General features: G+C 34.0%; 2 protein-coding genes and 1 pseudogene across 2 annotated transcripts; 1 reads left to right on the top strand and 2 right to left on the bottom strand.

Moving 5' to 3' along the window:
• Window positions 1–746: 746 nt before the first annotated feature.
• Window positions 747–7,608, bottom strand: LOC134232419 (uncharacterized; annotated as a pseudogene).
• Window positions 7,609–14,549: 6,941 nt separating this feature from the next.
• LOC134232440 (uncharacterized) lies at window positions 14,550–15,122 on the top strand. Its single transcript, XM_062714406.1, has 2 exons — window positions 14,550–14,711; window positions 14,847–15,122. Exons 1-2 carry the CDS (start codon window positions 14,550–14,552, stop codon window positions 15,120–15,122), a joined length of 438 nt encoding a protein of 145 aa, XP_062570390.1.
• A 781-nt stretch (window positions 15,123–15,903) lies between these two features.
• Window positions 15,904–20,183, bottom strand: LOC134232418 (uncharacterized). Its single transcript, XM_062714367.1, has 8 exons — window positions 19,985–20,183; window positions 18,648–18,763; window positions 18,487–18,556; window positions 17,841–17,954; window positions 17,647–17,740; window positions 17,345–17,433; window positions 16,429–16,539; window positions 15,904–16,131 (listed from the first exon to the last, which is right to left on the bottom strand). The coding sequence occupies exons 1-8, from the start codon at window positions 20,141–20,143 to the stop codon at window positions 15,940–15,942; spliced, it is 945 nt and encodes a 314-aa protein (XP_062570351.1). The 5' UTR covers window positions 20,144–20,183; the 3' UTR covers window positions 15,904–15,939.
• Window positions 20,184–23,443: the final 3,260 nt, after the last annotated feature.

Below are 23,443 nucleotides of genomic sequence, written 5' to 3' on the forward strand. Positions count from 1 at the left end.
TCTTCCATTGCAGAGAACATGAAACTTAACATAATTATGTAGATGCATGTACCTGGTATAGAAAGAATCTCTCTTGTTTATTGAATATAACCATTCTTGTAACTTAAAATCATTTTTAGAATCTTTCTAGCCATTTTTACATTAGCCATTTGAGATCAGGTTTTAAAAAACATTTTTTAAATGTGTAAAATTAAAGAGCATCAAAATATAGACACTGTATTTTCATAAGATGAAACTGATTTCACTTTTTTCAGGTTTTAAAAAACATTTTTTAAATGTGTAAAATCACTAAAGTAAATTTTTCTGCATCAAAATATATGAGCATACACACCTGTGAACTCTACATGCTTCCATATAAATATGATGAATTATGGCTTTGTCATTCTGAGAAGAAGATGTATAAGAATTTTCCTATATACAATAGAATGTGAACTTATATCTTACATCAACATGCTTCCATATAAATATGATGAATTATGGCTTTGTCATTCTTGAGAAGAAGATTTTTAAAGAATTTTCCTATATACATGTGTATTTGCCTGACATGTATGTACATTATCCTGGCACAGTGGTTCTGAGAAGAAGATTTTTAAAATAGCCACAAAACAATCCTAGTAAAAGTACAATCCCTTTCACCCAAGAATACTTTGTGGCAAGTTTGGTTGAAATTAGCGGTTCTTGAGAAGAAGTCAAAAAGAAAAGTCAACACTAGACGTAAAAAATTGGAACAGTAACAATTGCAACTGCGAATTAAAAGTCATTTGAAACTGTTGTTCAACAGACTTAATGGATACATATACTCTGGTAAATAGAAGAGTCATAGATATATCTTAAAAATTAATCAGCAAATAGTTAGAATCAAGCCCACTCTTTCAAAATTTCTGCAGTTAATTGGTTCCCTGTGTTACATGTATAAGACAATTTGAAATAAATTTTATTATTGGCATAATAAACATTATAACATAGAAAATATTGTCCTTCTCTAAGTGTGGTGTTACGAATCCTCAATAGGTTGCAGCAAACCGCATGTTCAGATAATCAATACTGGATATTTTCTCATATTTCCCTGAACCGTCCAAACACTTTATCATGAGGTCATAGTCGGGATGAAAGAAATATGCCAAAGATTGTCTCCCCTTCTTCTGTGTGACTTCCTTCTCAGGAATCAGAATACGGTGTTTCTGTTAAAGCATTTATATTTATTGAGAAGGTTCTTAATTATAAATCAGATTTGAAAAAAAAAATTAAATTAACGTAATTTTTAACTGTTAAAAATTCCTAGTGTATATATAAGCAAACAAGATGAACTGTGTACGACTGGATCTCAACCCAACGTTAAATGATCGAGTGTTGGTAAAGGTACATGGATTGGCAAACCAGGTCCAGGGCAAATTAAAAAGCGGGGCTTTTCGAAATTTTTCAGTTGTCTGCCTTAATATTTTATTATTCGAACTATGTTTTTTATATGCTTATATGCTTATTCTTTTCACAAATAAAATAATGTGCTTTCACAAATTTGAAACAACCATACATGTACATGTATTTCCGTGCCAAAGCGATTCTGAGTAAAATGATTTTTTTTTAATTCACAATTAATACAATGACTGTTATCGTACTGCATAAAATCTGTTTTATTTAAATTCTAATGTACTCGGTTTTATTTGTAATAGATTAAATTTTCAAAACTAAATAAGTAATTTGCTGTCATAGTTTTTATTGAGCAGAGAAATGTACGAGAGAGAGAGAGAGATAGAGAGAGAGAGATAACCCCCTCGATTCTCAGATATCTGTTGTATCAAATAAAAATTCGTATTATTTTTCCTAAATATTCCAAGCAGTAAAGCTAATCTTTTTTTGAGATTAACATATCCATTTGACCGTAATCATTAGCTTTTATTTTCCATCATCAAGTTCATACAGTTCACAGGAAGTCCGTGCAAGTAGCGTGCCTGTCCTGTCAATCAAAATAATTCGACACAGTGGAGGTGTGGAAATTGCGTTTCACCGAAAATGCCAAAGGCAAAGAGTCACTTAGTATTCCAAGAAGTTTTAATATTTTTCCTTATCATTTCTAGATTTGATTTTGGCATTCCAGCAGAAAAAAATAATTGGATTGAGTTTTAAATTGAATTTGAAACATATTCCCTGCCAGTTTTAAATACTACTGTCGGCACAAGTTTATTCTAAAATACTATTGTTTAATGACTGTTTGATGTTGGTTTGAAGACTGATTTTCTTGTGTTACAATACAAATTAAATATTGATTAAAAGGTAAAATTCTGAATTATACTGAATGGCAAACATATATTTAAACATATGTTTAGGTACTGTGAAGGAAGGAATTTTCCTTCTCTAATAATAGACTATTTTAAACATTTTGGTCTTTTCTAAAATTTAAAACCACACCATCAATTTAATTAGCTCTAAAGATATTTAATTAACTGAATATTCGCAGTACTGTTCATAATTCTCAAACCTACATGTAGTTAAAATACGTGTTACTGTAGAAATAATTTTTTTAAATCCTGTAAAAGACTTGGTACATCCATTAATAATTTTAAAATTACAACAAATTGATGCCGTGCGTGAAGCATTTGTACATGCCCTTTTTTTTTTCAAACACGATATCTAAGTTATTTAATTTAAAAAAACAAAAAGATAAGTCCTTTCACTTCGGAGTTGAAGACTGAACGAAAAGTGAACGGTGAACGCAAGGTGAACGCAAAGTAAACGGAACGAAGAGCGAACGGTGAACGTTTTGTGAACTGTGAACGCGAGCGCACGGTGAACGGTGAACGCAATACTGTGAACGAAGAGCGAACGGTGAACGCACGCTGAACGAACGGTGAAAGAACGCTGAACGAACGGTGAACAAACGGTGAGCGAACGGAAAAATGGGAAAGTAGAACGTTTCGGGGACTGTATTTTTAAACAAATGTGACATTAACCAAATAATCTTTTGATATATTCCGATGTTTTACACGTTCGGTTGAGGTGCTTTTCTTTGTCTATCTAATACCCGGTACTAGTAACAATTAAATAATCAAATAAGTGCATTGATATGTAAATCAACCTACGGTTGCAATAAATTTGTCTGTCGTCCATCGCTGAATCAGATCTCCTAGAATGACCAACACCGTACCATGCATTGGAGTAGCAGGTATATAATCACGCCCCGTTGGTTTTACCTGAATTTTTATTGGAAAACATTAATAAATTGATGTTGAATCTGTCTACGTCTTTCAGAAAAAAAATCGCCAAATTTATTAGTGACTAATAATGAGGCTACAGCGACGTTAAAGAAAGCATAAGACAGCGTTGGTTGTATTTTTGCTGCTTTCATAGATGCAAAATATTAAATAAATATAGGGGAAGTATTTTAGTTCCTTGTAAGCAAAAATTGTGAGATATTAGTGTGTTGATCACACAGAACTAAAAAAAACATTCTTAATTAAATATATTCCCACTTTTATATAAGAATTAACAGTTTGCTCACCTCTAAACCTCCGATATCATCCTGGAACAGCAGTGTGATGGACCCGTAGTCTGAATGCTCCCCACAACGCACCTGTCCCGGCTTAACATGTACATCTGAAAGAATAATTCCAACGAGGAGAATTATGTATATATTTTTTTTAATTTCAAAGAGTTGGCTAAATTATGTTTTAAGAAAAAACAATTTCATTTTTGAGGAATTTTACGGAAAATGTACTTAAAGGCAAAGAATATATATAGGATTGCTTCCAAAGTAAAATCCACAACCCTTGTTGAAAATCTATTTGGTCAAGACAAAAACTAGAACATTTTATATATTGAAGAGGTATTGAAAGTTATCTAGAATATAAACTGGAAAAATATGAAGACCTGATGAAATTGGAATCAGAATCGACAAAATTTTTCATGTGCCCAATTGAAAAGAAACATGTTTGTATGAACACACACGACCCTTTATGTTCAAAAACATACCTAAATTACAGGTACTGTGAGCACTGAGCTCACTAAATTATACCCCGCCTTCCATATTATTAAAATGGCGAAATTTAGGTTTTGCTCGGGGAGACCCGAAATAAGTGTCAGATCAAAAAGTAAAATATGAGGTGCACAATGGCATAATGTAGTAAAAAGTCTGTGAAATATTAAAGTTTTATTCATTGGTGTAGGAGGAGCTGCGGATAAGAAATGGGTACCCTGCAATATCATAGAAAAAATGGCTGTGTCCATGTTTCGCTGTGGGAAACCCGAAATATCTGTCGGATCAAAAAGCACAATGATACTATGTAACAAACAATCTGTGAAATTCTCATAAAATTTAATTCTGTGGTATAAGAGGAATTGCGGGTAAGAGATGGGTACCCCAAAGCGTAACAGACGGACAGACAGACGGATATCCTGTTCACTATATTCCCACCTACTTTTCAAGCGGGGTATAATAATTTCTGCCATAATTTGACTCTATCAAAAGAATCAAAGGCTTTTTAGAGTCTTCAATATAACAATATAATCTTTTCTTAGTAGAAAAGTACTTATTTTTAAGCGATTGTACAACAACTAGAAGAACTGTGAGCACTGAGCTCATTAAATGATACCCCCGCCTCCCATATGATTAAAATGGCAAAGTAAATGATTTGCTCAGGGAGACTCTAAATTAGTGTCAGATCAAAAAGTAAAATAGGAGGTGCACGATAGCATTATGTAAAAAAGAATCTGTGAAATACCATCACATTTTATTTAGGGGTATGTGAGGAGTTGCGGATAATATATGGGTACCCTTCAATATTATTTCAGTCAGTGGTTTAAGAGGAGTTGCCGATAAGAGAGGGGTAACCCAAAGTATAACAGACGGAAGGGCGTACAGATGGACATACATCCCGATCCCTATATACATTTCCACTTTTCCGTCCATGTCCGTCTAGCTGTCCATCCGTACGTCTGTTACGTTTCGGGGTTCCCATGTCTTATCCTCAACTCCTCGTACACCACTGATTGAAATTCAATGAATATTTTACAGAATCTTTGTTACACATAATGCCATTGTGCATCTCCAATTTTACTTTTGGATCGGATTCATATTTTTGGTATACCATAGCAAAACATGGAAACTTCCATTCCTTCTTTTATAATGAAGGGTACTCATCTCTTATCTACAACTCCTCTTTTACCACTGAATAAAATTCTATGATATTTCACAGATTCTTTTTAATAATGCCATTGTGCACCTCCGATTTTACTTTTAGATCAGACACATATTTCGGTTTTCCATAGCAAAACATGAACAATGTCATGCTTTCTATTATATTGAAGGGTATCAATCTCTTAGCCGCAATACCTCCTACTATACAACTGAATGGAGTTTTATAATATTTCACAGATTTTTCTTATTACATAATTCCATTGTGACCATCTGTCTGGATTTTGCCATTATAGTCATATTGGAGGCAGGGGTATCATTTAGTGAGCTTAGTGCTCCTAGTTCCTCTTGTTTTGATGGGACAGATTCAGTTTCATTCATAATTTATGGAGAATAATAGGAGTTACTTACTTACAAATAAAGTGTTGTGGCAATGAAGCCCCTCCTTTCTTTCTTTCTTTTTTTGATAGGGAAATGTGACATTAATTAATGATTGTTGTTGTTGTCATTGATTTCCCATTTATTCTAGAAAATATTTTTACTTGCTTCTATCTTTTTTTTTTTTACAAAGCACACTCTATATACTACACTGATGTCCATAAATAACTTACCTGAATTTCAATTCTGACTACCATAAAATACACATGGTCTTATGACAACCTTAGAACGTCAAATCTGTTATATATTATAATATAGGAAAAGGGACCTGTAGATCCGCCATTTCTTTCTCAATGCCTATGATTTTTTTTAAAGATTAGACAAATCACTACCTTCAGTAATAGGTGGATAATACAGGGACCGTAATGTTGTACCTCTTCCCTTTTTACCCATCTTTTGGTGACATCGCCTGAAAAATGCTTGGTCCTACAAATAATTTCATACAAAGCATTAAAACAACTGTATATTTTTAACTCTTTACAACTTACAGAATTGCTGTGCAACAAACATTGAATCCTCGCGTCATACAAATATTACTTTACCATTTCCCCGCAAGCACTTTACAGCCGGGTACAAAAAAGTTTAGCGTAAATAATATTTGAAATAATATTTTAATTAGAAAATAACTTTTCTTATTTTATGAGATTCAAGCAAGTATAAAATATTATGGCATGAACTTTTTAAAGTGCAGTGCGTAAAACGGTAAATGCGTGACGTTAGAAAAAGGAAATGGTATATGCGTTAAAATGCGTGACTGCGGGGAAGGGTGTTAAAATAATGAAATATTTTTAAAAATCTCATTTTTATTACAACCAAACATAAGATACTACATTGTAATTGCAAACCAATGGACATTAAATCCAGGACTCGACTTCCCAGTTCTTGTGATAATGTAAACATTTCTTTGAACGCATTGTAGAAGTCTGGGACTATATCCAAAGGCATTGCCTGCAAAGATCATTTGTTATTTACAGATTTTGATGAACTTTGCACATTTTAAGACCCATAAACGTTACAGATAATGTAATAAATATCTACGACTGCATAAAACTAAAAAGCTGCGCAAAGTCATGCGCACTCGAACTAGACAATTCTTCTATTCATTTACTCATTATTACATTTATAAAGGATGTATCTCTGTTCATCCGACATGTTTAACAATTTTACTTACTCCTTTGTCATCTATCAACGTCATATTATAAGCTTCTTTTAAATCAGCAAAGGTCTCTCTGGGTTCAAACTGAAAGGTCAAAAGCATTTCAAATTAAGCACAAGAAAAATGAAATTAACTTCCCATTGATATTCTGTTTTTATTAATTTAAATATTTTTCATACTTCTCCCTCTCTAGAGATACCCATCCATGGTTCTCGACTGCTGGTCTTTTGTATTAATGTTTTATCTCTTCTGGTTTGTCAAAGAAGGCCTTCGAAATTGTAAATGTATTTTCAATCTGTGAAAGACATACCCAAGCATACTAAAATTACACTTAGCTGTCCAAAGTAAAATAAATCAAGGCAGTAAACATGGCGGATAAATTCAAGATGTGATATTGACATACAAAATAAATAAATAAAAATAACCGATATATTTTTTCGATCAGTACATTTTTGCGCCTAAGTAAGAGATATAAATTAAAAACAGAATTTACAGTTAATTTGAGCCGAAATCATCATTACGGAGATCCTAAGGAGTATTAGCCCTCCAATCCTCAATACAAAAATCTAACCCTTTCTAAAATAAAATAAATTTTCAATACGCTACTTTTTTACTTTTCTAATATTTCTTTCAATCTGATTTAAGGTGTAATATCCCCCTGGTACTAATAAGAGAGATAACTTTCAGAGGAAATTATTCCAATAACAAACACATAAAAAACTTACAACACTTTGTGGAAATCCATGATTCTTCAGATAAACAAATCCACTGGTTGTGAACGCGTGACAGATTTCGTCTGCGATGTAACGAAGCTTCTTAGCGTCGGTTTTCTCTCTGGGACGGACAAGGAGTATGGAGCAAAATCAACCACGGGTAACGACTCCATCTTTCTTCAGCTTTTATCCTTTCAAACTGTAAGAAGAAAGAATAATTACAAATAATTCATATATTTTTGTACTCGCTCGTTCTTCTTCGTGCTTAGTAACACAAAAAAGATACTTAATTGTTGCATTTATTTACAGCTCCGTGCACTTTTTAAGCTCACATGGTTTTTTTTATACAAATTAAGGTCACATTTTTGAAATAAAATTAATATTCTCGAATTTAAGTACGATGACATAGCCCTACATTATATGACATCAAGTATAAATGCCCTTTAAATGTTTTCAAGGGGAATTTAATAATGAATGGTCAGATGTTACTATTATGTGATTATACCATAGGTATTTTCAAATAGAAAAAAACTAGTTTTCATTTTAGTTGAAATAGTTAAAATTGCTTCTTAAAGGTGAGTATTTTAAGAAATATTTTGCTCATTTACCATACTCTTCTTGGTTTTGTCGAAATGTAGCATCAAAAGAGATACTATTGTAGAAAGAAACCATGCTAATAGGTAGAATAATAAAGTATTGTTGATCTTTTAAAATACTAAATTCTTTATATTAAAAAAAAATCTTCTACATTTACGGTTTGAAACTTTTAAAATTTTGTAGTGTGATGGATCTTTCATGATTTTAGATTTTACAAGGTTACTCTGAAAATGCATGCTTTTTTACATACAAAGCAGTCAATTAGATGGAAAATACTTTATATCATTCTGTGCTATATACAAAGCAGTATTCAAAATCAATGTAGAAAAACATGATTTAATTCATCTTCAGAAGGGTTTCTAATACTCTTATAAATGGCATACGGTGAAGTCAAAAGACGGGATTGTTTTCCGTGTGCTATATAGTACGCACAGAGTCATCGCCAGAAATAAAGACACGTGTTAAAAAAAAAAAATAGTTTTTTATAATTAAGAAGCAATAATTGAGTTATGTTTATTCATTACTTATAGAACAAATCTGAAGCTTCAATATAGATTCTTAATCACATATTTAGAAGATATTGCATGGCTATTCATAGAATTGAAAAACATGATTTAATTAGAATGACAAATACGTCATTTACAAAAAAACAATTGCTGATTGGTCGACCTTGGTGTATGATGTTGGAAAAAAATCTCATGTAGGCCAAGGGTTTATGAGGAGAGTAGCGTATCAGAAACCCTTGGCTAGCGAAGATGGATTTAATTAGAATGACACAAAAACTGCAGTTCGATGATGTTAATCTCATGTAGGCCAACATAAGCGTACAACGACACAATTAAGACGACTGCATATAAAACAATTCAAAGCTTCCAATGAAAAAAGAATACTAATCATTTGCGAATGAATTTTAACGAGTAACAATAAAACTAGAGGTACTGTGAGCAACGAGCTCACTAAATGATACCCTCGCCTCCCATATGATTATAATGACAAAGTCGCTGTTTTGCTCTTAGAAACCCAAAACATGTATCGGATCAAAACGTAAAATAGGAGGTGCACAATGGCATTATGTAATTAAGAATCTGTGAAATTATCATTAAATTTTATTCAATGGTATAGGAGGAGTTGTGGATAAGAGATGGGTACCCTTCAATATTATAGAAAAAAAATGGCAGTGTCAAACTTTTGCCCTCTGAAAAACCCAAAATATGTGTCGAATCAAAAAGTAAAATAAGAGGTGCACAATGACATTATATAACAAAGATTCTGTGAAAGTAATTTCATTCAGTGGCAAAAGAGGAATTGCAGATAAGAGATAGGTACCCCAAAGCGTAACAGACTGACGTGCAGACGGACGGACATCCCGATTACTTTATACGCTTACGCTTTTCAAGCGGGGAGTTTAGTAGCAGCATCATGATAATTTATTTATTTATTTACACTGTATTAATGAAAGTAAAATCATAAATGTTGACCATCTTACAGAAAAACATGAATCAATGCAAGAGGAGACTCACCTTTTCCACATGCAATAGCTGTAACTCCAACCAGGATGTCTGTGGGATGATATACACGAAGTCAGTAAACATCCGTATTGATTGCATCAAATAGGTTGTTGTTGTCAAAACATGTCATCTTGTGTTCTTGGTATCTTCAAAAAACATTAATGGATTTACTACCACCTCTCTCTCTCTCTCTCTCTCTCTCTCCGAACGATGAATATAATAAACATATTTCTCAAATTTAATAAACAGTATTTTAACACTACTGTACATTAAATCCAGAATTCAGCTTTGGCTTCCCAGTTTCTACAATGTACATGTATAAATAAAAGGAAACTTGAGACTTACAGTTTCCTTAGTCTTAACAAGAAATCTGTGAGCCAGTGCTCACTAGTAATACCCCCGCTCTGATGTGAATAAACTCTATCATGTCAATATACAGAAATTTAATTACGGGCAAATGCACAGAAAAATATGAAGTTGACATCAGATTCATCTCAAAATTAATCCCACCATATGGCATGCCTCAACAGAGGGTGTACTAAAATTTCAAGCATCTGCGATGAGTAAATGCTAAGAAAACTGCGACGAAAATTTGATAAGTATGAAACGGACAGACGCACAGACAAACAGGAAGTTGACGTCGGATTTGAACAGAAATGTATCCCACCGTATGGCATGCCTCAGAGAAGATTGTGTTAATAATTTCAAGCATGTGCGATGAGTAGTTGCTGAGATTGATTGATTGTATACTGTTTAACGTCCCTCTCCAGGATATTTCACTGATATGGAGACGTCACCATCGCCGGTGAAGGGCTGCAAATTTAGGCCTTTGCTCGGCACTTACGGCCTTTGAGCAGGGAGGGATCTTTATCATGCCACACCTGCTGTGACACGGGGCCTCGGTTTATACGGTCTCATCCGAAGGACCGCCCCATTTAATCGCCTTTTACGACAAGCAAGGGGGTACTGAGGACCTATTCTAACCCGGATCCCCACGGGGCAGTAGTTGCTGAGAAAACTGCGTTGCTGAGAAAACTGCGGTGAAAATGTGTTATGTATGAAACGGACAGACGCACAGACAAACAGGAAGTTGACATCAAATTTCAAAAGAAATGTATCCCACCGTATGGCATGCCTCAGAGAAGATTGAGTTAAAATTTCAAGCATCTGCGATGAGTACCGGGTAGTTGCTGAGAAAACTGCGACACACGTACAGACAGACAGACACACAAGGGTAAAACAGTATACCCCCCTCTTCTTCGGAGCGGGGGTATAATTATTATCCCCCCGCTTGAAAAGCGGGAGGGCATATAGTGATCAGGAAGTCCGTCCGTCCGTTACGCTTTGGGGTACTCTTATCTGCAACTCCCCTTAAACCACTGAATGACTTTCACAGAATTTTTGTTACATAGTGCCATTGTGCATCTCTTATTATGCCCTCCGCTTGAAAAGCGGGAGGGTATGTAGTAATCGGTATGTCCGTCCTTCCGTCTGTACGTCCGTCCGTCTGTTACGCTTTGGGGTACCCATCTCTTATCCGCAACTCCTCTTATACCGCTGAATGAAATTTGATGAGACTTTCACATAATCGTTTTGTATAATGCCATTGTGCACCTCCTATTTTACTTTTTGAAGGGACACATATTTTGGGTTTTCCAGAGCGAAACATTGACACTGCCATTTTTTCTATAGTATTGAAGAGTACCCATCTCTTATCCGCAACTCCTCCTATACCAATGGACAAAATTTAATGATAATTTCACACATTCTTTTTTACATGATGCTATTGTGCACCTCCTATTTACTTTTTGATCTGACACTTATTTCGGATCTCAAAGAGCAAAAAAGGGCCTTTGTCATTATAATCATATGGGAGGCGGGAGTATCATTTAGTGAGCTCATTGCTCACTGTACCTCTAGTTTTACTTTTTGATCTGACACATATTTTTGGTTTCCATAGCAAAATATGGAATCTGTTTTTTTTCTAAATAATAAAGGGTGCCCATCTCTTATCTACAACTCCTCTTTTACCACTGAATAAAATTGAATGATATTTCACAGATTTTTTATTACATACTTCCTTTTTGCACCTTCTATTTTACTTTTTGATCGGACACATTTTGGTTTTCCAAACCAAAACATTGACACTGCCATTCTTTCTATAATATTGAAGGGTACCCATCACTTATCTGCACTCCACCTTTAACACTGAATAAACTTGAATGAAACTTTCACAGATTCTTTATTACATAATATCATTTTCACCTCCAATTTTACTTTCTGATCGGACACTTATTTCGTGTTTCCCAGAGCAAAACATGGACTTTGCCAATATATTAATATGGGAGGCGGGGGTATCATTTAGTGATCGAGCTCATGCTCAAAGTACCTCTTATTATTTCTGGAGAATAATGCCACATGTATATTAAGTCGTGTAAACTAATTTCTGTCCAAAGTAGATCAAACTTAAAGGCCACATAAAAAAAATACTTAGAGTATATTCAAAAAGTCTTTCATTTATTTTTACCACGATATTAACATTGAACTTTTTATTTATTGTCCGGCTACTTTTGTAATCCCTTCGCGATCTGGACTTATCACTTTATATACGCGTTATTTAGTACATGTACCACAATTAAATGAAATCTTAAAAATGTAAGAAGTCATGTATCTTACTCATTGAAAAGGGTTTTTATTAGGTTTGGAATAGTTCATTTTTTCGCAATTGGCTTATCAGAAAATTTTCTATCTGACATCTATGACAAATGATATTAACCCCCCCCTTCCAAAAAAACAAATCTGTCTTATCGCGCATTTGACCTTTTATAACCTCGCTTGAAAATCGGGAGGTTATATAGTAATCAGGATGTCCGTCCGTTACGCTTTGAGGTACCCATCTCTTATCCACAACTCCCCTTTTACCACTAAATGAAATTGAATGAGACTTTCACGGACTCTTTCTTATATAGTGTCATTGTGCACACACTAAAATACTGTGGTGGGTACATGATATTTTTTTCCTAACTACATTTGGTATCATTGTGAATGCATGTGCAGTAACACACCTAAAATTTGGTGACAGTAAACTTTATAATTATAATTATTTTATAATTATAAAATTTAGTAATACAAACATTACACAAAAGCTTCACACTGCATGACACTTGCACCATGACAATCCTCACATGTACTCTGCCCTAATACATTGCCTCCACCTGCCTCTCTCCTTGGCTGCTGCCCTCGCTGACGCCCAGCCATTCTATCCCAGTTGTAACTTTCTTGCTCCGTGGTCCTTCGCCACGTTGTTTTTGGCCTGCTTACTTTTTTCTTTCCTTCTGGATGCCATGTTAAAGGTGCATGGACACAGATTTTCTGTATAATATCACAACTTACATATTTTAATAGCATTTCACACAAAAATATTTTTAAAATTTTGTTTCATCTAAAAGTTGTTGAAACTTCAAATTTTTGGATGGATTTGATTGACACATCCTTGCTCTCTCATATACATTAATATTTCCATTAATACACGACAAGATTGCCACGTTTCTTAAGTACTAAGAATAAAATTAAAATTTGTGAAAGTGCAAGGATGTGTCAATCAAACCGTCTAAAAATTTGAAGTTCTAGTAACTTTTAGATGAAATAAGATTTTTAATAAATTTTTGTGTGAAATGCTATTAGAATAGATAAGTCGTGATAATATACAGAAAGTATTAACGTCAAATCTGTTTCCATGCACCTTTAATGCCGTGGTATATATCCTGGTGTTATCTATCCTCAGTACATGGCCAATCCAATTCCACTTCTTCATAGTTATTATTTTACTTGCTCTAGCTGTCTTTGTTCTATGATAGGGTTCTTCATTTGACATTTTCTCAGGCCATTTTACTCTCATGATCTTTCTAAGGCATCTATTCTGGAAGATGTCAATTTTTCTTTTGTCTCTCTCCGATAGAGTTCTTCATTTGACATTTTCTCAGGCCATCTTACTCTCAAGATCTTTCTAAGGCATCTATTCTGGAAGGTGTCAATTTTCCTTTTGTCTGTCTCCGTTGTTTTCCATGTTTTACTTGCATACATTAGAATTGACAGGACCAAGCTGTTAAATAACTTTACTTTTGTTTCCAGATTTTTCTGAGCTTTCCAAATTGAGACTTATAGCTTTTCCCAGTCTGTTGGTATTGTCCTCATCAGATCCTCCCCTTGTCTTTATCACAAGTTCAAGGTAAGTACTAATAAATGTCTCTACATCCTCCAGGTCTTGTCCATCAGTCTTTACTGCCTCTTTTAAGTCAGTGTTGACCTTCATCACTTTGGTTTTCTTGATGTTTTAATATTCTGAGGCCAGGTTGTCCAGCAATTTCTTTGAGTCTTTGTGTCTTTTGCTGGATGTCTTGAAATTTTGAGGAAAGCAAGGCAAGATCATCTGCGAAGTCTAGATCTTCGAGTTTTGTTGTGAAATTCCCCCTTATTCCTGGTTTTTTCCTTCTGTAATTCTTTTCATTACGTAAACTATGACCAACAGAAATAGGAATCCAGACATTGTGCATTCCTGATTCACCCCTGTTGTTACCCGGAACCAGTCCGTTTCTTCCTCATCTTCTAGGACTGCACATTGGAATGATTTATATAGGAGTTTCACCATTCGGACCAGTTTGTCTGGGATGCCAAAAAACTTCATGATAGACCAAAGGCTCTCTCTGTGAATGGAATCAAATACCTTTTCAAAGTTAAAATCATTTATAAACAATGTTGAATTCCATTCGATACATTGCTATATGCTGTTACGGAGGGTAAAAAGTTGTTGTGTTGTACTCCATCCTATTCTGAAACTAGCTTGTTCCTCGTGCAGCTGTTTTTCCTCTCCATCTTGAATTCTTTATATCACTATTCTGAAGAACACTTTGCTTGGCACAAACAAAAGCGTTATACCTTTATAATTATAACATATCGATATGACAATTAGTTATCTTTATTTTAAATGAGTTAATTTTAAGGAAGAACATATGGGCTTTCTGACTTCAAAAGATGGGATGATTAAAAAGAAGGACGATAAAATAAAGAGAAAATCAAACCAAAGGGCATATCTTAAAGAAAATAATCCGAGAACAAAAAGGACGAAGATAAGAATGAAGGAAAACATGAAGGAAAAAATATTGAAAAGGCAGGTTGAAAGGTTAAAGTAGAATTTAAGTACAGAAGATATTAAAGAAAGATAGGAACACCAAGGAAAGGAGAAGACAGAGAAAAAAAAAAGATAAAAAAGGAAGCTACAGAAGAACAGATGGTAAATTCTGAAACAGGAAAGAAAACAAAAGAGAAAGAAATGGTGGCGAAAATGGCAAATAACAAAAAGAGAAGAGCAGAGAAGATACAGAAGCAAAAGCAAGAATTGCAGCGCAAGAGAGCGAAGGAGATGCAGAAGGAAGGACAAGAACTGCAGTGAAAGAGAGCGGAGGAGATACAGAAGGAAGAGCAAGAACTACCAAGAACTGCAGTTCAAGAGAGCGGAGGAGATACAGAAGAAAAAGCAAGAATTGCAGTTCAAGAGAGCGGAGGAGATACAGAAGGAAGAGTAAGAATAGCAGTGCAAGAGAGCGGAGGCAGCGAAAGAGAGCGGAGGTCGGAGGAAATACAGAAGGAAGAGCAAGAATCGCAGCGCAAGAGAGCGAAAGAGATACAGAGGGTAGAGCAAGAATTTCAGCACAAGAGAGCAGAGGAGATACAGAAGGAAGAGTAAGAATTGCAGCGAAAGAGAGCGGAAAGATACAGAAGGAAGAGCAAGAATTGCAGCGAAAGAAAGGAGGAGATAACAGAAACTGGTAACAATAATTCCAATCGAGAATTAAAAGCCAAATCTGAACTGTTGTTCGACAGATTGTTTATTTTTTTAAATCAGTAAAGGCTCTTGACACTACAATTGTATCTTATATAAAAAATAAATAATAACTTCATACCTATTAGCACACAAGCGTATTTTTGGTATAGGATATTTTTTATATAAGAATATTTATAAGTCCATTTTAGATAAATCGTATTATTGGTAGCGAAGTGAAGATATTTATGTGAAACATTCTTTTAGGACACAGTAACGTTTCATTTCAGTGGAATAATCTAGAAAAAAAATGTAAAACTACACTCGATCGGTATTTGTAGTAACGGTGAATAAAAAGTTATAAAAAAAAATTACAATAAAACGCTATTATATCGTATTTTTCCACTTTTTAGATTTTAATATAGCTTTACTGTTTATAAAACTTTTTCACCTATAATGTTATGTAAAATATGTGACATATAGTCCTTTTTGTCTGCACACATGCATAACTTTTTACATGTATCATCTGAACATATACTAGAGTATTGCACAAGAATCAGGGAACGTTAATCGGTTCCTCTCTAAGTCTGTCGTTGTGAATAGGTCGCAGCAAACCTCATGTTCAGATAATCAATGCTGGAAATTTCCTCGTATTTCCCGGAACCGTCCAAACACTTTATCATGACGTCATCGTCAGGTTGAACAAAAAATGCCAAGGATTGCCTCCCCTTCTTTTGCGTGACTTCCTTCTCAGGAATGAGGACTCGGTGTTTCTGTAAAAGGCATTAACGTTTAATGATAATGTTTTATAAGGCTACATTTCTCCATAAATCCACAACTTATCATTTAATATTTAACGTCGGTTTGCAGAGGATGAAAATTCACCAATAAATTAACTGAATAGTCACTTAATTAAAAATCTGAATGGTCATTGAATGGCTTTGTCACTGAATGGCAGATCCATTCAGTCACATATCAGTAAACTTTTAGTTTCAGTCAAATGTAATTATAAGTTGACTAAATGGCAAAGATTCATCCTGTGTTTTCTGTTTAATAGTAAGTTAACATACAGTTGCAATAAGTTTGTCTGCCGTCCATCGCTGCATCAGGTCCCCTAGATTGACTAACACTGTACCATGTATTGGGGAAGCTGGGACGTAATCAAACCCCGTTGGTTTTACCTGAAATAAACGCATTGCTCTTGTTGCATGCTACATATGAAAACATATCACCAAATAGAAAAAGGGAAAATAAAGTGTAAAGATGCATTGTACATGTATATAAATGCATAATCTTTTTCGAAAATATTCACGATGGCTGATTGGTCAAAGAAATTCTTTGATCGCAAACATTGCAAAATTAAAACCACCACAATGTCATCCATTTCACGTTTAAATTCAATATAACCATTAATACTTTTAAGTAGATTTATACTAAAAACAGAATTATATTTCATGCTTATCTGATTCCCATATGCCTATATTATGGAAAACTACAGACACTGAATTTATTTTTTTTTAAAAATGCATTGATGCAGTTAAAACGTTTTTAACTTCCTGAAAATTGGCTATTTTCCTTCCATTTCTACGTAAAGTCATTTTTAAGTAATATGGGCTGCATTTTTGATAATTCTATTTTGCTGGTAAAATGTGATATTATGATTAATTTGTATATTATTTAAACTCTTATGATCGATTAGACTAAAATAAAGTTTAAATATATGTTTCTGTACGATCGAATATATTGTATTAAATAAGTAATCATTATTGTACAGGACGACAATGATGTAATTTTGCTTCAATTAAAGCTTATAAAAAGTTCTTCCATCATAAATATGAACAACAGAGGTTTACAGATGGTCTTCTTTTCTGTCATTGAAATAGATAATCACAAATTTGCAACAAAATTTTCCGATGTCAAACATGCCACTCATATTTTATATACTGTGATATACATACATGTATGTGTGAAGAAAAAAGTCCTCACCTCTAAGCCTCCGATATCATCCTGGAAAAGCAGTGTGATGGACCCGTAGTCTGAATGTTCCCCACAACGCACCTGTCCCGGTTTAACACCTGGAAGGGTAATGTCAAGGAGGAGAATTAAAATAAAAGTAACAGCAATGGGAATTTTATTTGCATACTAGGTTTAAAAATCGATACCCTGTTAAAATTATTTAAACTGATAAAAATAATCAAAAGAAATATTTTTTTTTGAAAATTATGTAAATTCACAATATGATACGTCAATAACAATTTTGGCATTGGACGACTATACATTGTATTTACCTTTAGTAATTGGCGGATAGTACAAGGATCGTAAAGTTGTGGCGTTTCCACTGTTTCCCATCCTCTGATGGCACTGCCTTAAGTAAGTTTGGTCCTATTGATATTAAACATATAAAGTATTAAATTAACTAGACAATTTTACTACATTTTTCTACATTCATTCCCAACAGAGTTCTAAAAAGTAATTTACATACTATGTCCAGACCAATGGACATTAAATCCAGGACTCGACTCCCCAGTTCTTGTGATAATGAAAACATTTCTTTGAACACTTTGTAGAAGTCTGGGAGTATATCCAAAGGCATGGTCTGAAAATATTTGTAAAATTTAATGTGCATAGTCAGATTAAATTTGGTTTAAATATAATTTTTGGCAGAGGATGTCAGTCAATTTCGCTTGATGTTTTGAATACCGATTTCCTTAATAGCATTGATGAACATTTATGTATGTAATAAAAATTAACTAAGATAAGTGGGTTTTTTTTGTTGAATTCATATGTATCACTATATAATTGAATATCTTCACAGACAGTGCATAAATAAAAAGAAAATTAAAACTAAAATTGTTATGAATTATAAGCAATTGCCAATTTACTTCAGAAATATTAAGAAATTACGCTCAACGTCTCTTTCAAAAATCTGATTTGTTTGTTTGTTTTAAAACATCCGCGTCTGATGTATCTGCGTATATGCTCATTCATGGACCTGAATATTTGTATCTCAATCGCATCATCTTGGGTTTTTCCTTCAGAGGCCGGAAAACAACTTGCTTTTTCATTAGTCGGAAAGGCCCAAGAAGTTGCGATTACGTTGTACCCGTAAATGTGTATAGTATACTTACTCCTTGGTCATCCATCAACGTCATATTGTACGCCTCTTTCAAATCAGCCACCGGTCTCTCTGGATTCAAACTAAAAATCACCAAACGTCAATTATACCCTGGGGAAAGGAATTAACTTAGTATTCTGGTTCTGTTTCACTCAATTTAAAATTTTATGTTACTTTTCTCTCTCTAGGGCCACCCATCCGTGATTGTCGTCTGCTGGCCTTTCATACTTCTGTTTTATCTCCACTGGTTTCTCAAAGAAGGTCTTCGAAATTGCAAACGTGTTCTCAATCTGTTATAGAAACATAGTTAAAAATGCTGATTTGAATGAAACACACTGATCAAAACTGAAGTTCAAATAAAATCTCATTAATATGGATATTTCTAAGATTTCTAAGACTTTGTCAAATTCAAAGAACGAAATATTATTTTTTTTCAAAAGGTCTTATTGGTCAATGTAATGAATATAAATATTTAAAATATGTATTTCTAAGACCTTTCAAAAGAATAAGTTTTTAGAAAGAAGTTTTTCAAAGGGTCAAAGTTCTTGGTATGCAATGAAAGATGTTAAAAAAACCAAGGTCAAGGTTAAAAGGTCAAAATTGTTGTATCCTTGCCACAAAGAATATATAATTGACCAAGGTTATAATTCTTAAAAAGTAGCTCCAAGGTCAAGGTCAAAAGGTCAAAGTTCTTGGTATCCAATGAAAGGTCTTTTTACAAGAAAACTTATTTGAAGTTAAAAATAGCTGTTCAAAAATTAAATGAAACACACTGATCAAAAACTTGATATTTGAAATATTCAATTCAAAAATCCAGTTTGGAAAGTAAAAGTTGGACCCAATTCTTAATCTTTCACAAGGAATACACATATGAAATATGAAAATCATATCAAGGTTAAAGTTTTTTGAATTTAATTCATGCTTTCGCGAAAGCGGGGGACAAAAAATGTACTGACAAGAATAATTTGGGTTTCTTGGGGTAAACAGTGCCCCCCCCCCCTTCAAAAATGAAACCGGTGCTGATCTACAGAACGACCTTCAATTGCAAAGAAAGCACCACACCCGAATTCCTTAATCTAACATCATATCTTTGAATTCATCGCAACCATGCGCGGATTCGAGAGTTATTGACTTGAAACCATTTCAATATTCCAAGTAATATGACCTTACAGCGGATAATCATAACCCCAAAACCTGTAGGCCTACAACTACAAGTGACAGTTAGTATGTAATCTGTATCATCTGGAATTTTGCGTTTACCTCAACATGTATAGGTAAACGCAAACGTCTGTATGATACAGAGTAAATAGCAGTCCGAGCGTATTGGTTCGAACAACGATTAAGTGACAGACAGACACGTGTGCCTTAATTTAAATGTTTCATCTCGTTGAAGAGAAATTAAAATTTAATGCGTTTTTTATTTTAACTTTTGATAATATTTTAGTCAGCTCTCAATAAAGTCTTTGTATGTATGTAGGTTTTAAGCTCTAAATTCTGATCAATTTACTTACAACATTTTCTGGCAATCCATGATTTTTCAGATAAACAAATCCAACAGTTGTAAACGCTTTACGGAGTTCGTCAGCGATACCTCGGAGTTTCTGAACGTCCTCCTGACCTGCAGGGACTGACAAGGAGTAAGCCGCAAAATCAACCACAGGAATCACCATCTTCTTACAGTAATACCGCTCAAAATGGGGCTGTATTTAAAGCCATATACGGCGTATGTACAATGAAAATTATTGGACTAAAATTATAAGAACTTATTATTTGTATCATTACTTTATATAAAGATAGAACTTTTCCGTAAATGACAAAATCTGAATCAATTGCGTTATAAAGATATCACAATTTAATTTGGATTCTCGGAATTTTCTCCGACTCGGAAGAAAATACAAAAGATTTAAATAACACATTACAGAGAAGATAAAATCGTATTATTAGATGAAACGAGGTGTTCTCCGTGTTCAGAATTGTATGAAAAGCTTTAATTTAAATGTATCAACTATATTTCTTTACTTAATTTTTGTATTTTTCAAAAATATATTTTTTGATCACTTACGCCATATATGGCTTTAAACTTTTAAAGAAAAACCTGTGAAAAAAGAGAGAGAGAGAGAAATAATTCTCAATAGGACTATTTAAACACCTGTTTATGGACAGTTTCGGACAAGAATCTGATTTTACCTGATTACATAGGTCAAACTGTATAACCTGGTAGGTGTCGTCAACCTAGCTACTGCATGGCTAGTTTTAAGTCAACAATCCATGACCATGAATATGTTAGATTATACTAGATACTATTGATCTCAGTATTTTTGTCTTTATTACTTGGGAGAAAAACATGAAAGTGTTATCTTGTTTAATTACAAAGAAAAAAAAGAAAAGGTGAAAAAATTATTTAGTAAACTTTTGTCGGTTTTCAATGGTGATTATATCTATCGTATGAACATGACATTGTGTGTCAAGGACATCTACGATCAAGGTTTGGACACAATTAAAGAAATTAATGTTATGTACCCTTATATGTCACCGAAAATAGCTTAGGTGGATTGAAAATGAAATTTGAAATGGATTCTCAATTCCATGTTTTCTCAGACACCGGTACCGAATTTTACCCGCATTTTCATTGTCTATTGTCAAATGTTTTGACTCTAATGAATAGATAGGAATGATGTAAGCTGCTAATTTTTTTCAGTCTTACCAGTTTTTAACTCGCATCAACAAATAAAGTAAGTACCTATTTTATCTAGATGGTGACTGACACTGAATGAGTGCGTGCTTTTGGTACATTTCACTAAATATTACACAACGTATCTGCAAATTGAATTAATTTTTATGTAAAAAATTAATGGATTGTCAAATAGTTATCTTCAGTATAGTACCCTTATAAACCCTAATTTAAGGACAGTTTTAACGAATTTTATTTCGGTTTTTAATTTTAGTAGGGAAATTGCCTAAACTCGATAATCCTATTTGGTGGGGGGGGGGAGGGGGGGGTAAGGGCCAACTTCCTTTCACTTCCAATTTTTTTTTTACACACAATACTACATTTTCCTTGATATCACTATACTATGGTAAGAAGTGGGGGGGGGGGGGGCAACCAACCTTTCAATGGACATTTTCAATAGTAAAGGTAATGTTGGGAAAAAAGTGTCATATTTCGAGAATGCAAGGATTATGGTTCACCTCCAACACAATACTTGCAATATTGTAGCCCTCTCCAATTTTTATTACCATGATGTATTAGTGTAAGATAAGCGGCACCCTACTAGCTAGGGCTAGTGGATTAACCTTTTAGCTCAATTGGTAGAGAACTGGACTGGCAAGCTAGAGGCCCTGGGTTCAATCCCCTGCAGAGGCAATAAAATGTCTCTGTTACATGTGGCGCCCACGTTGGGACCCGGCTGTTCTCTGATGGGTTAGAGTAATTGCCCCTATAACTTCGTCCCGTAGGTGTCGGCACTCCAAAAAGAGATGAGGACATCTCATTCTCTGAGAGGGGGGCAATGTTGTAGTGTAAGATACAAGGCATCCTACTAGCTTTGGCTCGTGGGTTGACAGCTCAATTTTTAGAGCACTGGACTGGCAAACCAGATGTTCCTGGGTCAATCCCCAGCAGAGGCAATAAAATCTCCATGCTACACTGTTAAGGGAAAAGGAGAGGGCTAAACAAAATGGGATTTAAACCTACAGATGAATCCCATACGTTCTTCCATAGATATTATTTAGGACAAATGTCCAGCGGATTTTGGTTTGACACGGACGCCTGTATGTCTTTTTCATAGCTTTCTAATCTTGTTATGTGCATAATTTAAATATAAAAATATATATGTACAAGTACTAGTAATCTCAGCGGGATCTGTAAAGACTAAAAATTAGACATCAAATCAATTTTTTTTAGTTTCTACGGATCTCGCTGAGATTAATGTTCATCGAAAATCTCCAAATATGAGACGTTTAAATTTAGTGAACTTTTATACTAATTATTTCTGTTGTAGTATTTTGTTACAAACAAAACATACCTTTGGAACAGAGATAAACCAACGCATGCAGTTTGGTGGTTTATCTACGTCAAATCATTAGTGTTATACGCATTATTTATGTCCAGTGATCAGTCGACTGTCGAGTTCATATTTGCCATGCCATGGTCATTTTCGTATATATGGAAACCAATACGTAGCTAATTCTCCTACGGTGGCGTAGTCAAGGTCGTAGATATATATAGAGAAAATTATTACATGTATAAGACCAATGCCCTGTTCACACGACAAGTTTAATTCGCAGTAAATTAATGCGAAGTAATCTAATGCGAATCAAACTAATGCAAATTAAATTGCGTTCACACGACAGCTAATGCGAAGTAAACTAGGGTAAACTGGGGTAATTTCGACCACTTTATGCTGACATATGGCTTTCAATCCACAAAACTTGACCCTTTTCAAATGTACAAGTTCAAAATAGATTCGAAGTAAAGAAGATTGATTTTTTTCTTTAAATTTTATGCTTTACGAACTAAAAATATGTAAAAAAAAAAATAATAAATTGGTTCAAAAAATTAGTAACCATGACGCCTGGGTTAATTTCGACAACAACGAACCTCAACAGGAAAGATAACTCTTACAATGAAATTAAACTCTACCTATGCTATCGCATTTTATTCAAAATTTATGTTCTAAGAAAATAAACTGTCTGCTATAGGAAATATAAGTGTCTGTCAAAAAAAGATTAAGAATAAATTAATTACATGTATTAACAGTATTATACTTATATGTATGTTTGTTGATTTAATAAAGAAATGAGTTGGGTTACCACTGATAAGTTTTTCATTACAGCCTTTGACATCTTCATTCTTTTTCATTATTCTGCATCTTAATTCGCCAAATCTGATTTTCAAACGATGCTATTTTGTAATGTGGTAGTTATGGAAACAAAATTTCTCTTATTCCATAGATAATTTCCTTGTTAAG

The sequence above is a fragment of the Saccostrea cucullata genome, unplaced genomic scaffold (assembly GCF_032062105.1).
Source record: "Saccostrea cucullata isolate Sc308-1 unplaced genomic scaffold, CSIRO_AGI_Scuc_v1 ctg21, whole genome shotgun sequence".
In the NCBI taxonomy this organism is placed as follows: domain Eukaryota; kingdom Metazoa; phylum Mollusca; class Bivalvia; order Ostreida; family Ostreidae; genus Saccostrea; species Saccostrea cuccullata.